Source organism: Pundamilia nyererei, unplaced genomic scaffold, assembly GCF_000239375.1.
Source record: "Pundamilia nyererei isolate P.nyererei 1_Seehausen unplaced genomic scaffold, PunNye1.0 scaffold00258, whole genome shotgun sequence".
Taxonomy (NCBI): Eukaryota; Metazoa; Chordata; class Actinopteri; order Cichliformes; family Cichlidae; genus Pundamilia; species Pundamilia nyererei.
In genome coordinates, this window is record NW_005187659.1 from 563,284 (window position 1) to 578,301 (window position 15,018).

The following is a 15,018-nucleotide window of genomic DNA, read 5'->3' on the forward strand; positions in this document are numbered from 1 at the left end:
AACAAAGACAGGAACCTTTATCTATGTGTAATGAAATAAAAAATAACCTAATGTTTGAGGGGTTGAATTTACAGAAGACTTTGTCGAAAAGCTGGAATTCTTCATGGATTTCTTTAGATTGCAAAGTGTAATTTATAACAGACACTGATTCTGTCACCAAAAAAAGAAATGCTATTCATTATCAACTTTTCCTGGATGCTTTTGCACCAAAGAATTCCCACTGTAGCAACCAAAGCCAACAACACACTCCATTCGTATGCACAGTAAAGACAGCATGGGGCTTTTAAGCGTTAGTGTTCGATTATGTAGCGAAAAGAGGGAATCAGAGTAAGTGAGTAAGACAGACGGGTAAAAAAAACAGTGCCTGGAAGAAGACTAATTCCCAATTGTAGTCTGAGAATATTGCTTCATGTCTCCAGTTAGTTCTAAATTATTAAAGAGCGACAAAGTCAGGCCCAATTGTACTCATTACTGTTAAACACATGAAAGCATAATTCAAATGCTGTCAGTTGCGCTGTCAAGCCAGGAGCAAATGATGCAGTTTATCTTTCTAGAAAGAGTATTGATTACTTGGACTTATCCATTTAGGTAGTATAGATATAAGCTGGTATAAATATATAGATTACATTCCACTGGCAGGTTTATACAACCAACAGGGAAAATGTTATTTCCTACCATTGAATGGCGTTTAGCACCCGCACACTTCAAGCAGAGTATTTTGTCTTTGCAGTTCACTTCTGCTTTGCAAGATTTATGAAAAGTGTCCAGGTGCCCATGAAATGCTGCCACTTCTGATTCTCTCTGATAGAATAACAACCTTGTTAGTGCCACTACTGATGCATTGATCACTCAGTGAGTGAAGTGAAGACAGAGGGAAAGGAGGGGGAAAGATGGAAGGGGTGTGACTGAGTAAGAGGTGGAGGATTTCTTTGCATTGAGGTCCACAGACAGGAGACAGGACTCACTGAGGTGAATGGAAACAATTTGTTTCCCTCGCTTTTCAACTGAAGTCTGAGCCAATGTGTTCTCAGAGCTGAATCATTCGGTCTCTGTCTTTCCTTTTCGCTCTTTTGCTCACAGCCTTGTCTGAGTTATGGCAAAAAATCATTTTGTATTGAGCGATGGGGTAATGCTGCTACCACTCTCTCACTTACTCTTGCTCACTAACAAGTCAGAAGCACACATGCATGTGAAACATAGCTGAATACAAGCCCCCTCTGATTATTCCTCATGTCTTCCTGATCAGGGCTAAGTTTGTTCATTAACACTGTCTGCCTTGAATTTGTGAACATCTGTTCATGTTCAAATTGCTCTGAGTAATTCATACAACTCTTGCCTGTCTAGTGAATGACTACCACTCTCTTTTTCTCCCATCTTTCTGATTTTCTGCATTGCTCTACCTCTCATTCTGTCTTTCACCCAATCTGGTAAGTAAGACACACTGATTACTTTGGCTGTCAGGAAAGACCAGCAAAAAAAGTTGTCTTCCTTTTACTTAGGACTAAGTTAACTTAAGTGAGGCTGGCATGGCGGTAGCAGTGCTTGCGGATTTAGCCGTGGTGGTGCTGAGAGTTGCAGCAGACGGAAAATTACGAATAGGATGTGTGTGCTGGAGGTGGCGGGGGTGTTCTCAAGCTGTGTGTTTAAATCTGGGCTCTCTGTCTGCCAGATAATCATCTGACACTCTCAGACACACAGGGCCTTGGGCTTCCGAATCATCACTGAGCTGTTTGTCCACTCGCCCAGGGATTTCTGTTTCCCTCCCTCGCCTTCAAGTCATTTTTTCAAACTGCTTTACTAATGTTAGCTTTGTTGATAAGCGCTTGACGGAAAAGGCATCGGTGGAAATGATTCCCCCAACCCTTCATGAGATAAAGGAGCTGTGGATGGGACCTGGCAGGCGAGGTGCCTGCATGCACGCTAATAAGAGAACCCCTGCTCAGCGGCAAATGCTCGTGATTTTTACATGCCCACACAGACACACACATCCAAGCCTATGCATGAAGGACCATGCTCGTGCTTGAAATGATCCAAGTTATTCCCCACCAAATGTACAGTACAAGATGCTAAACTGAGAGCAGCATGCACACGTGCACACACATCAGTGGGTTGGAAAATAATGTCTGCTGTTATCTACTGTGACACAACATCCGCATTTGGCTGGACACATTGAGACCAAGGATATGTCCCTGTTCTCCCAGACATGTAGATGTTTCCACTGACTCTCTCTAATTAATCGTAACATCTGTTTAATTTGTTCATTTCTCACTGTGACTTTGTGACACGTTCAGCTTAGTTAGAATCAATGTCACAGGAGAGGAGCTGAGGGAAGGGAAAACTAGAGGGAGAAAGCGGGACGACCAGACAGTCCGACAACAAACAATAGAAAAATATCTAACATTTTCAGCTCCAGAATAATGAGACACCGCGCAAGAGAGTAGCAGCCACAGGGAGCGAGATAAGAGAGAACAGAGACAAAAAGGATAGTTCAGGAGATGCCATCATGTTCTTTTTCCCAGTATGTGGTATGTAAGAATTTTGCAGCTGCGTTACAAATGTAAACCTGGGTCAACTCATTTGTACCAGCTCCAACCATTCATAGGTCTTATCAGATTGTTCATGGAGTAGATGCAATGCAAAGCTAGCCAAGACCAAAGCTTACAAGGTGATATTTTGTGCATCACACGGATAAGGGTTTTTGATTAGAGTGCAGACTTAATTAAAAAACAAAACACCACTGTACCATCTTGTGGAAATTGCGGCTTTAGCAGTATAACATTCACATGATGTAATGGTCAGCAATATGAAATAAAAAAATTTAAAAAAAGATAAATTCGTTTTTGTTTTCGTTTTTTTTGTTTGCTAATCTTATGCAGAATTATAATTGTAGAAAACATCTGCTTACATACAGTTTTAGCTTTCTTTTCAACATTATATCTTGCATTGTATTTTTTTTAAAATTTGATATTGGTAATATGAAACACGTCTGAAAAGAAATAGTAAATCCGTATTTCATGGTACGTTGTTTTCCCATCCACAGTTTTAAGCACCACTCTTTGTATTGGGTATGTTCATATCTGCATGCTTAAAATGCCATTTTCCTGACACGAAAGAGCAATTCCATGGTATTCTCACAGGCTTTCACAGAGCTGAGCTCCCAGATCAGTCGGATGAAGAGCTCCTCTCAATGCTCTGTGCATCTGTGTGTGATGGTAAAAAACACACCACAGTGGTTTCCAAATGATTGTCATATTTGACATCGCAATTATGAGGATTTATTTGGCTATATCAGCATGTCAGAAACATTATCATCTATCAGCAGAGATGGTATTTGTGCACAGCACTAACAAAGGCTTAGCACACAGCAGAAACAAAATTTTGGAAACAATGTCACAGGAGTGGTGGGCCCTAAGATGGAATGTGGACAAAAGAAAAGGGCACAGTACTGTGGAAATACCATATTGACAGTCACATTGCTCTTCTGCTTGATCATTATTCTGAGATAGTGGCAACAGATGACCTTTCGTGGTCAAGAGCTTAGTGTGGTTAAAATTCAATTGAGTGGAAGAGAGCAGAAAGGAGAAAAACATGGTAACCTTTATTCTGCCATTGATGCTAACCTTGAACAATGGTCCCAAAGGGGATGAGAAACTTGTACTCTAATGTGAGCAACAGAATGGGCTTTAGAGTGTGTGTATATGTGAGTGCTGTGTATTGGAATGATTCTGTGAGAATTTACTAATCATTTGAGTCTATTTCACATAAATAGTCATTTTCACAGCTCTCCCTTTTCTAACAGAAATGATTACATTTCCACAGCTTATCGTCTATTTCTTTACTGACCCCGTCTCTTATTCCTGCTATCCACTGTTTCATCATTCCCTTTCTGTCTGATCTCCACCTTCCCTCTTGAGAACCAAAAGAGCGCTAATTGAAATAAATGAACTGGAGAACACATCAGAGTAGATTGCATCTTCTCTGTGAGGATTCTGACTGAATGCTTGTTAGGCGAATGTTGCAGAACTAGTTTGTATTGAAGAGCATGTCTTATGTATTAAACTTTGACCAGTCATTGCAGACAGTGACATGTAATCGTGGCCGTTGTTCTAACCTGCTTGTCAGGTTGGGAGAGGAAAACAAAACTAAATAAACAAACAAATAAAAAAAAATCGGAATTATTTTTGTTTGTTTTTATTTGGACACCAACGTTTGACAAATGCATTCGTTTTTCATTCACACAACAGGCTATTGCTCATAAAGTTCTGTACAGTATATAAAATTAGTACAACAAACACTATACATAGGAGGGGCAGTGCATGATGGGACAGGAGGAGAGGCGTTAATGATGGCACTGTATAAATGTTAGGAAAAAAAACAGAGCAAATTAAACATGCTAGATACAATTAGTCAACTAATTATGTTACAGGAGGTATTTGGAGGATTAAAAAAATGTAACTTGCTAAAGGAAAAACTAATAAAACTTGCACAGAAATCTAACTTCTGTAATATTTCACAGCTCCATTTGTTAATTCAAAGAAGACTGTTTAAGCCAACGTACAGAGACAGACTGTAGTAATAACATTATCTAAAGCAAAATCCCAGAGCTGCTCCACAGACAGTGAATAATGGAATTACACTTGTGACACTACAAGTGCACCCACGGTAATTTTACTGAGACGTGACAATCTCTGATGCATAGCTCTACAATAAAAAGGATTTTGAAAAAAAAAATCTCCACGGAAAATGTATGATGGATCTACTTCTGCAACATTACTAACTCCAGTTTTGATGTTATAATTTCTACTTTAGGGGCTATTAAGCTGCTATCTAACTGTAATAGCAAAATATAAATTTGGTTTAAAGCTGGTTTTTCCATTTAAAGCCTAAGTGTTCTGAATTGTTCCTAACCTCCTCTTACAGGCCCTGTGAAATTGGCCAGAAGATGTGCAAAAAACAGGAGACTAGTCCCCATCCTCTGAGGATGGTTCATGCTGCTGAAAGAGCAGTAACCCTCTCACTCTCTAGTCCTATAATCCTGCCCAAAGATACAAACAAACAACATAGTGACACAAAAATAACAAAATCGTCTTTAGCACCACTGAAGAGCAAATTGTTCCAAGTGAACAGCAATGCACTTTGTTCAGATAGCAAGATATGAACAATGAACAACAGAGAAACAAAAACCTCTGAGCAGGGCAGAAAAATGAAAACAGGTTGTGTCAGCAATTCTAAAAGCCTTTAAGAGAAGCTTGAAATGTCTTGTGGTTTGAAGGACTGCAGTTCAGACTAGAGAGCATTTAAACAGCATATTCTCAATTTGTGCCTTACCTCAATCCAGGTATTGAGGTATGCCACAGCAAGTATACAGTATACCACAGTAGGGACAATATTACGATGACTTACACACTACTCTGGTCTGTAGAAACATGGGCTCAAAAAGCAGTCCAATCAAGGAAACAACCTTATTTGTTCAAGTAAGTGTCGAGTTCAATAACTAGCTACACCAAATGAATACAAATCAAGGCAATTCACTGAGCAAACTGCAGTTGAAGGGTAAAAAGGATAATTTATCATTCCAGCACACAAGAAATTAATTATAGTGCTTCTGTGTAATTAATATGCAAGGCTAGTTCACAACTGCTATGCAATTGGCTTTAGAGTAAAATCCAAGCATGCAAGAGTGGCAACATCTCTGACTTTTTTCAGTCTCAGTCTTTGTTAAACATGAGATACGAAGCACCACTCAAGTGACCATTACCAGTAAAATACAGACTATTCCTTTGTGTGATTGCAGAGATCCATCTTGTTTGTGAAAGTGGTCATGGTCAAGTGGCATAGTCCTTGAAATTCAAGAGGATCATTTACAGCATAGTGAAACAATGAGGAAAAAAACAAAGACACAAGAACAAATTAAATATATTTAACTGAAATAATTCCCTTTGGTAAACGTGCTTTGTTCTCATTGTTGCATATCTTCTTTCTTACTATTATTCCCGCTGCTGGAAAGCCATAGAAACCATGTCGTTGGCTGTTGAAGAGTCTTAAATAAAACCCACCACATACAGGATCATAACATAATAAATATTGTTTGGGGCAGCAGTTAAAGCCTAGTTTCTCTTGCTGAAAACTTGCTGCGCAGGCCTTTGTATGGGTTTGTCGTTGCCAAAGCGTTAACCATTGAAGCATACTTTTCCAACTTGGAATCCAAACTTCTGGTTGCTGCCGCCAAAGTCTGCCGGAGCAACATCTATAATAGGAAGTAATTCTGCTGAGGGGGAGTCAATCTCTAAGACAGTCTTTTCCTGACCTTTGCGAAGCTGAAAGAGAAGAATGAAAGCAATTAATGGAATTTGCTCGGCTTAAATCGACTACTACCTCTCTCCACTTTCCTCTTAATCCTAATTCAAGTCACTGATTTGGTAGTCACCCATGTACTGAATCAAACACTAGCCGACAACAGCAACACAATTGACAAACACATTAGCTTCATTAAGGTTAATTCCCATTTGTGCAGCTAGTCCCTTTCCCTGGCACTGTCACTGTACTGACCTGGCATCCATCATGCACTGCATTGATGAAAGGGCTTTTGGCTTGTGTCAGCTCCTCATCGTTGCTCCCCCGGAAGCGGAGGGCATGCTGGTAGGAGAGGGAAGTGCTGTCAAACCAGCCTGCTGAGTTCTGGCAGTTATAAGTGAAGGACTGCTTGGCCGTGGCACTTAGTAGTTTCAGGAAGGTCAGCTGAACTACATGAACAGGGTTCCCATCTCTGTCATTGTAGGAGAACTGAATGCCACAGATACACAGGTATTAGTGTTCAAGCTAAGCAAAAAAAATGTTCAAAACATCACTCAAATCTCACAGAGCACACAGAACCCTCCACTTTCACCCCAACAATAAGGCTGCACCTCAATAAGATTAGGAAAAAATAACTTGTTATTAAATAATTTCAAATTATAATGAAGGCATTTACATGTGCAAGGGTGAAAATGACAGTGAAGGAAAATTAGAAAGCAATGGAATTAAGGGAAGGAAAAAAATAATCTATTCCAATGACCTGGTGTGAATGAGTCAGTGAATTACAACTGGCAGCTCTGTGATTATCTGAGAGGGTTATGAGACCTCTAAATAGGTGCACATGAGAGACCACGAATACTAGTCAATGAGACACAGCTGCCAGTGACTGTGTGAGTCATTCTGACTGCTGAAATCAAAGGCTGGCAATATCATATTAGCTATGTCATTGCATGTGATCTACTAAATTATTATAAAATTACACAGTAAAGAGATTTACAGAGAAGCACAAAAATATGTTTGCAACCAGGTGCACTTGGATGGACACACAAACGCACATCTACAGAATCACATGAACATAATCCTAAACATTAGTATCACTCAGGTAAATTACCTAACAGCAGCTCGGATAAGTAGTTTACCTGAAAAGAACTGCCAGGCGTTTGGAACTACTTGAGATTAATGCTAGGAGGTGGGGTTGGTTAGGTTTAATAATATGTTTATTTTTGTTGTACCTGCTTGCCTCTCCTGAATTGGCTGTACCAGCTTCCTGGTTTCTCTTTGTTCCATGCTGCTAATTTCACCTAGATACAAAGAAGAACACAAGTACTGTTTGTAGTGCAAAATTATAAGGATCGAGGGATATAGTGAGCAATTTGTTGTCTGATTTGTGCATTTCAAAGACTTCTATCAAGAGACTGGAGACTCACCATCTCCGCCTTTTTGTCAGGGAAGAGACAGGTCTGTCCATCAGCAGTGAAATTACAGAACACCTTGATGGAGTCTCTGTTACACCCCTGGTTAGGATCTATCCAGTAGTCACCTGCAAAACCCACAGAATAATGGCATCAATCAATTACACCAAATGCTGATATAATGAAAACAACTAAGGTAACAAAATAGTGAGCAGCCTCTTGACTTAAAAGGGTGAGGGTTAAAGAAGATGCACATCACTTTTCTTTGAAGTAGATTTCTGATTAAATATTTGTTGGCAGCAAGTGGTGAAAGAAGCATTAATTACTAAGCATATTTCTTGCTAACCATCTTTGTATTTCGGTTGAACCATCATGAGCTCTTTGCATGTCCGAGCAGGGCTCTCAAAGGATCCAAGAGGCCGTCTCATGAGCTCCACTTCGTTTTTCATAGAAGACAGCGTGGCAAACACTTCTTCCATTCCTTCAACTTCCTCCAGAGGCTGGTCTCCTTGGAGGGGCTCCTCCATGTCCAATTCTATATTGTCATCCCTAGGTGGGGCTGCTCTTCTTGTCCGTTCCGAGTGCCTTCTTCTCTTCCGCCTGCCTTCCATGATAGGAAGGGGCGCAATGATTGTTGCAGGCAGTCCCTAAGGGAAGCAGAGTCAAAAAGGGGTCAAATAAAAAGAAAGAGGATAAAACCAGAACTGAGGTCACAAAGTGGATTATTGCAGGTACTCACTGGAGGTCCTGGGGGACCAGCAGGACCCGGATCTCCTCTGGGACCAATGACACCCTGGGAAATAGAAGGGGACAAAACTTTATGTCAATCATGTCTCACCTGTAGCCTCTCTAGGGCCTCTAGGCTAAATTCTGACATTATCCGGCCAGATATGGATGCCGCTTTAAAGGATTATCCAGCTGTGCGCATCAGCACGCTGTGGCCAAAGCCTTCACTCTCAAGACACACTATACTAGTTTTCATAACATCACACAAACCAGAGCCAAATCCTATTAAATAGGCCCAATGGAAAAATCAGACACAAGGCAAGCATGGCTGTACAGCAGGCTTTTAGTTCCAAAGACATGCCGTAAACACAGCAGAGTATTATGATTATGAAGCATGGTACATTTAAGCCAACAAAGGTACTTTCTCTCTCTTCCCCGGCATATGTTCCCAGCAGCTGCTTACGAAGCAGAGGTGTGAACACAGGAAGAGCAATGTATAAATAAGAGAAATTACTTAGCTCACCGTTTCTCCCTTAGATCCTTTCTGGCCAGCTGCACCCTAAGAGAGGAGATGATGAGTATGTTAGTACTAAAAACATACATAAATTTTTAGCAGCTATTAAAGATTAGAAAATGATCTAATTACTCAAGAAAGCACTGCAAAATACTAATCAGGCACCTTCTCAATAGCAACAATAATCTGCAAGCCAGCTGCTATGTTGGGTCATAATAAGTTATTATTTATTATTTATGCATTTCAAGCTTGTTGAGGTGTGTTTTACATTAATTTGTTGGAAATTATTTTACGAAAAAGTATAAACAAGACAAAATTTACTGACATAGCTGCATACAAATGCTCATGCAAATACTAATGTATTGGCCTAAGCAAAAATCTAAGGATCCACCATGTATGACCACTCAAAACGATTATTTATACATGCATGCAGTAGATGAAAAAGAGGACACTGTCTTAAGGGCTGCTGTGTAACACTTACTGCGAGTCCAGGTGGTCCTGGTGGGCCAGTGGGTCCAGGAGGACCATTCATACCCTGGATATAAGCAAAGATTTATCATATCTTGTTTGTAGACTGACGTTCTGCATGTATTGGTGTTCCTTGCTGCAACCATATATACCTCATCTCCTTTGGATCCTTGTGCACCCTGGTTTCCTGGCAGGCCTCTGTCTCCTTTCTCACCTGGTTCTCCCGGGGGGCCAATTAGACCAATCAGCCCACCATGACCCTGCAAATAGAGACATGGTTCATCATCACTGTGTCATTATATTTAGACTGGTGCAAAACGGCCTCTCTGTCGAAAGCTAAACACTCACTTTATCGCCCTTGCTACCAGGATCTCCTCTTAATCCTGGGAGTCCTGGTGGCCCCTGTTTACACAGTCAAATGTATTATTTACATCAGTAATGTAGAGTGTACAAAATATAATTTTTTCTGTTTTCATTATTTTATGAAAACCGATTCAAATATTAGCCACATATAAGAATCCTACTATTGGTCCTGGTGGTCCAGTCTGCCCTAGCGGTCCATTTAATCCTGGTTCACCCTGCAAAAAACACACACACAAAATATCAATGTGTATGGTATTCAAAGTCAATTTCAGTTTCCTAATATTATGCCACCTTTGAATTAAAAATACAATTTTGCATCCATATACATACCGCTGGACCTGGAATGCCTCGAAACCCTTCTGGACCAGACCTTCCTGGCTGTCCTTGGGGTCCCACTGGGCCTGTCTTCCCCACTGATCCCGGGGGTCCACTTGTCCCCTACAGAGCCAGGAGACAGATGCAAGAGCAAGGCATCAATAGCAAAATAGATCAAAAAAGGATTCTTCAGAGAGATCACTGTTTTTTGAGCTTACCTTAGCTCCCTTCATGCCTTGCTTTCCTTCTTTTCCTGCAGCACCGACATGGCCCTGAAAAAAACAGCAGAGAATGGCATGAGCATGAGTATTATCTGCAAATAAACACTTCATATACCTATACATGCAAAAAAATATATATACAATATATATACTGTAAACTACGATTACCCTCCTTCCAGGTGGTCCTGGAGGACCAGGCTCTCCTGAAGCCCCTGGCGGTCCCTGCAGAAATAAGAGGGGAAAAAAAGAAAAAGAAATTCCCATCAGTTGGAAAGAAACTGGCAACCTTTACTTAATGTCACTGTGTCAACAAATGAACAAGATTTCAATTAATCTTATAAAAAATGAATGTTAAAAGAAACATTGCTGTTTACTGCTTTGCCGGGATCTCCACTATCTCCTTTAGGTCCTGATGCACCATCGACTCCCTGAACAAATCAATGTAATGTAAGAATAGAGACTAAAAAAAATCAACAACAACAACAAAAAAAACTGAATACGACAGTAAATAGAAACATTAGCTCTGACCTTGACACCAAGCTCACCAGGGGGCCCTGCATCTCCAGGGAATCCAATAGGACCCTACAGGCAAAAGCAGTGAGTTAAAAAAGCATCATATGTGGCACTAAAGGACTAGCCGGCCTAATAGTAAGAAAGCAATAAAATGTCACTGATCTGCAGAGACTAACAAGGTTGCCTTTGGGTCCGTCTTCTCCTGGTGTTCCTCTGGGCCCAGGGGGGCCAGCTGCACCGGGAGGACCAGAATCCCCCTTTTCTCCGACATCGCCTTTGGGACCCTGAGACACCAGCAAATGTAATGACAATCCTTGAAAGGTTAAGGAGCCTAAGGAAAGATAAAATGAACTTAAAAAGACCAGAAGATGGCATAAAGGTAATGTGACTCACAGCAATGCCAGGCTCTCCAGCTGGTCCAGGGTCTCCAGCTTCTCCATCATCACCCTGATGGTGAGGGAAAAATTGATAACACTCTATACACACAAGTTCACGTTTACACACACACAAACCACTACTATTCTACTGTATGTGCATATGCACACACGTGTCTTTACTAATGGGAAACGCTGACCTTCTCTCCAACAAGTCCAGGCTGTCCGACTCCACCAGGCATTCCAGGTGGGCCCTGTGGCAGGAGGAGAGAGAACAGCTTGAACTGCAGCATCATAAAACAAGGGTGAGTTTCAAATATTCATCTGATTTTTGAAAATCAATTTTTGCAGCATTCTGCAGTATTTTGTGTTTGTTTGTCAGCAGTTTTCCCACAGAAGGCAGAAACTGGAACAGAGTTTTCACAACACAAGAAAATACTGTCAGATTTGCTGTGTGGATATTGTCTAAATCACAGAGGGTGGATATTCTATTTCCTCTCTTTCTATCACTTGGTTTGTTTGTTTGTGCAAGTATGTTATTATGCACACACATATGTCAGTGTACTTTGCCCTGTGTCTAGAGACAAACCCAGAAAAAAACATGTTTTTGGTAGAGTGCACAAGCCTGGGAGTTGAATACAGCCACGCACTACTACTGAACTCATGCTGTCAACTGCTTTCCTCACATGCTGTCTCACCCCCATTTCACTCTTTCCCACTATTCCATGTACCGGTCCATTTATGGATCCAACCACCTCTGCACCGCTGTATTTCCAAGCTTCCTGTGATGAAGCAAAAGTGTGGCTCATATGCTTTCTGCAACTTACTGCTAAATAATTGACTGGCATGAGAGGCTGTAGAGGGACGGCCATTACTAGAGGTAAATATAACTGCCTCTCAAGGATAATAGTCTAATACTTCTTAATGATTCATAGAGCAGTAAATATAACTCTCTCCCGGGGATTATATCCTAATTCTATTTAATAATTCAAGTTTCAAAGGCAGCGTGGAAGGAAGTGCTGAAAAGAGACTGTATAGATGAAGGGCTGGAAAATACAAAGCATTGTGCTTTGTATTTCACCGCACGAGCTATTACATTGGTATTTTTGATAGTACTGTGTATCTGTTATTTTAATGCTTGCACAAGGTGTGTGTTACTTCAGTATTTACAGACTTTATACTTTAAAAATGTATTAAATGACAAAAATGCTAATGAAATCTTAATGACTTATTTTCCTAAAGACCAGATCAAGAACAAAGAATAAATATTTTCAAAGCTCTGAAAATGATCTGAAAAGTTAAAGGATCATGGCAGAGTAATTATGAAAAGTTATGCACATCTATTCATCACGAGAGGCAAATTAGAATATCTGGTAATACTGATTATGCTGATTAGCATTACTAAATCAAGCAAACTGTGCTGGTGCATTTATTGTTTTAACTAATTTAACACTTGTTTCTTCACTTTGTGCATTTTCCAGTCCATGTTTTGCATGCATATGAACAGCTTTATAAACATTAAGACTAAGTCCTGAACAAAAATCTATCAGAGAATTTTGTAGCCAAAAAAGATTTCAACTTTCAGGAGAAAATGCCTCTGACATTAAAATCAGTTTAGATGAAATAAAAATGAATTTAGATCATGCTCCACAATGAGTGCTTTGAGATTTTTCAAGACTATGGGCAAGTGATGGAACTTTTTGTACATGTATAGTTGTCTCTTTCTTTATGTTTATTGAAACTACCTTTGTAATAAATGTAGTATAATAGTGCAGTATTTATATCTAGGTATGTAATTAAAAAAGATATTTTAAAAAATGAAAAAACTACCTCTCCCCCAATTGGCCCTTGAGGACCGCGTGGACCCGGCTGTCCTGGAGGCCCCTGTGAAGACAGAAATGACATGTTTAACTAAAAATTATAATGATAATAATAACAACAGAAATGCAGCTGAATGTAACTGAATGTAAGTAGTGCATTAGCTAGTGCTTTTAAATTAAAGTCCATGTTGAATTGTTTATGAAATGGAACTAAGTATCTATGAATACTATCGTAGTGACACGGTGAAGACATCCACACAGGTCAGACAGTTATCCTCAGTATGACACAGGCTCCGATTCGTTCTCAAATTCCCCAAACATCCTCTCTCATATTCTCTCTTATTAATAAGAAACATCTATCCTGTGATGTGCAAGACCATATTCTTCAAACCAGGGACAGCATGTGATTTGACTCTTCTGTGTTGCTCAAGAGAGCGCCAAGCAATTAATCCTAAATGTGCTCGGCTTCAGTTTCAGTTGAGTAGATGCTGAGCAGCGCTCTGAATCACTCTGAAGTCTTGGAGGGAACCTTGTGTTGCAAAGACACTGAAACAGAAAGACAGACAATCTGCCCAGAGAGAGACTATGTGGGACTAGAGGAAACACATATCCTTCTGGTGGAGAAATACTTCGGCATTAGGGGGAAGAATTCTGTGATCCGCGGCACTCACACATGAATGAAACTTCCCCACTGAGTCCTCAGCATCTCTCTTCTCTCCCTCTCTCTTGTTTTGGTTCCATTTTAATGCATTCCCTCCCTAATCTGGCTGTGGAGAAGAGGGGCTATAGAGAATCTTGTTGAGCGTGTGTTCATGGCTGACAGCGTTGTGAGATGACTGTCACAAAGGAGGATGCTCATTAGACGGCCAAGGCTGAGGCTAATCTGATTAGCAGCTGTCACACCGTCTTCCTGCTCACAATAAGAGCCCCGCCTCTTCCTTCCACTCCATTGCTCCACTGCCTCCTTTCTGTCACTGCTTCTTTTTCTGTTTTTATTTATCTTATTTCTTTCTTTCACATACAGAATGACCTATTCATTTCCTGGGATAATCTTTCTTACACATGAAGCCAAGGTCTATTGGGTACTACTACTTTTCAATCTTGGCCTTAAATCACAGATTAAAAATGATGTAGCGATATTACAGGTTAATGCATTTAAATAGCTTTCTTTCAACTAATAATAATTATTTATAAAATATAACCAAATGCCCAAATTTACATGCCAGATTTTAATGACTGATCTGTCAGCATAACATTGACTGCTATGGAGCTAATGAGGGACTATAAGAAGTCTTAAGGATTGCTCATTTGTTAAGCGTGTCATTATGTCACTGCTGTGATATGTCTCTACTAAAATCTTTTGCTCGCTATGATATTGTGCATGCTGGCTCTCTGACACGGCTTACTGGGATCATTACCTGGAGCGGAACCGTAGTTAACATTATTAGTTTTACTTGTGCTTTTGCTGTTATGACAAGTCACACTGCCTGCGTATCAAAATGTCTGTTATTGGGAAAACACAAATATAGCTAGGTTTTCATAAATTCCTCCAAGGTGGAATTTGTCAGTTATTACGGTTTTCAAGCATGTTTTAAGGGGAACACTACTGGAGGCATTTTCTTAAGCACTTGTCCACATGAGGTCCCAGAGCAGCTGGAGCTCAGCTATCACTGGCCAGGAGGTGTTGGGCATCCTAGGAAGGTTGCCAGTCCATTGCAGGGACACATACAGTGATTCCCACTCACATCCATAAATAAAACCAATTTAGAATCACCACTTAATCTAATGTGCATTTCTTTCGACAGTGAAAGGAGACCAGTGTATCCACAGAAAACCTACACAAGCTTTGACAGAACAGCCTTATTTCAGGATGTAGTTGACTCCTCTTTAATTTGTGTGCATTTGGCTCACAATAAACTGGAAAAGCCAAGACTGGATTTTCTTTGGATATCAGTCTTACCTCTTGTAAAAACATCAGCACTAATCACTGACCTCAGA

At 40.3% G+C, this 15,018-nt stretch overlaps 1 protein-coding gene across 2 annotated transcripts in view; it reads right to left on the reverse strand.

Annotated features, from left to right (window-relative positions):
• Positions 1-4,185: 4,185 nt before the first annotated feature.
• The window catches only part of col5a3a (collagen, type V, alpha 3a), a 44,304-nt gene continuing 33,471 nt past the window's right edge, over positions 4,186-15,018 (reverse strand). For both annotated transcript variants that reach the window (XM_013915120.1, XM_013915119.1), the window contains 20 exons: positions 13,031-13,084; positions 11,401-11,454; positions 11,220-11,273; positions 11,003-11,110; positions 10,842-10,895; positions 10,688-10,741; positions 10,482-10,535; positions 10,311-10,364; positions 10,108-10,215; positions 9,939-9,992; positions 9,763-9,816; positions 9,567-9,674; positions 9,428-9,481; positions 8,956-8,991; positions 8,446-8,499; positions 8,053-8,353; positions 7,722-7,834; positions 7,527-7,595; positions 6,550-6,783; positions 4,186-6,317 (listed from right to left, as the gene is read on the reverse strand). In XM_013915120.1, the coding sequence (XP_013770574.1) occupies positions 6,171-6,317; positions 6,550-6,783; positions 7,527-7,595; positions 7,722-7,834; positions 8,053-8,353; positions 8,446-8,499; positions 8,956-8,991; positions 9,428-9,481; positions 9,567-9,674; positions 9,763-9,816; positions 9,939-9,992; positions 10,108-10,215; positions 10,311-10,364; positions 10,482-10,535; positions 10,688-10,741; positions 10,842-10,895; positions 11,003-11,110; positions 11,220-11,273; positions 11,401-11,454; positions 13,031-13,084 (1,818 nt within the window). In that variant the 3' untranslated portion in view covers positions 4,186-6,170. The remainder of the gene's footprint in view (positions 6,318-6,549; positions 6,784-7,526; positions 7,596-7,721; positions 7,835-8,052; positions 8,354-8,445; positions 8,500-8,955; positions 8,992-9,427; positions 9,482-9,566; positions 9,675-9,762; positions 9,817-9,938; positions 9,993-10,107; positions 10,216-10,310; positions 10,365-10,481; positions 10,536-10,687; positions 10,742-10,841; positions 10,896-11,002; positions 11,111-11,219; positions 11,274-11,400; positions 11,455-13,030; positions 13,085-15,018) is intronic.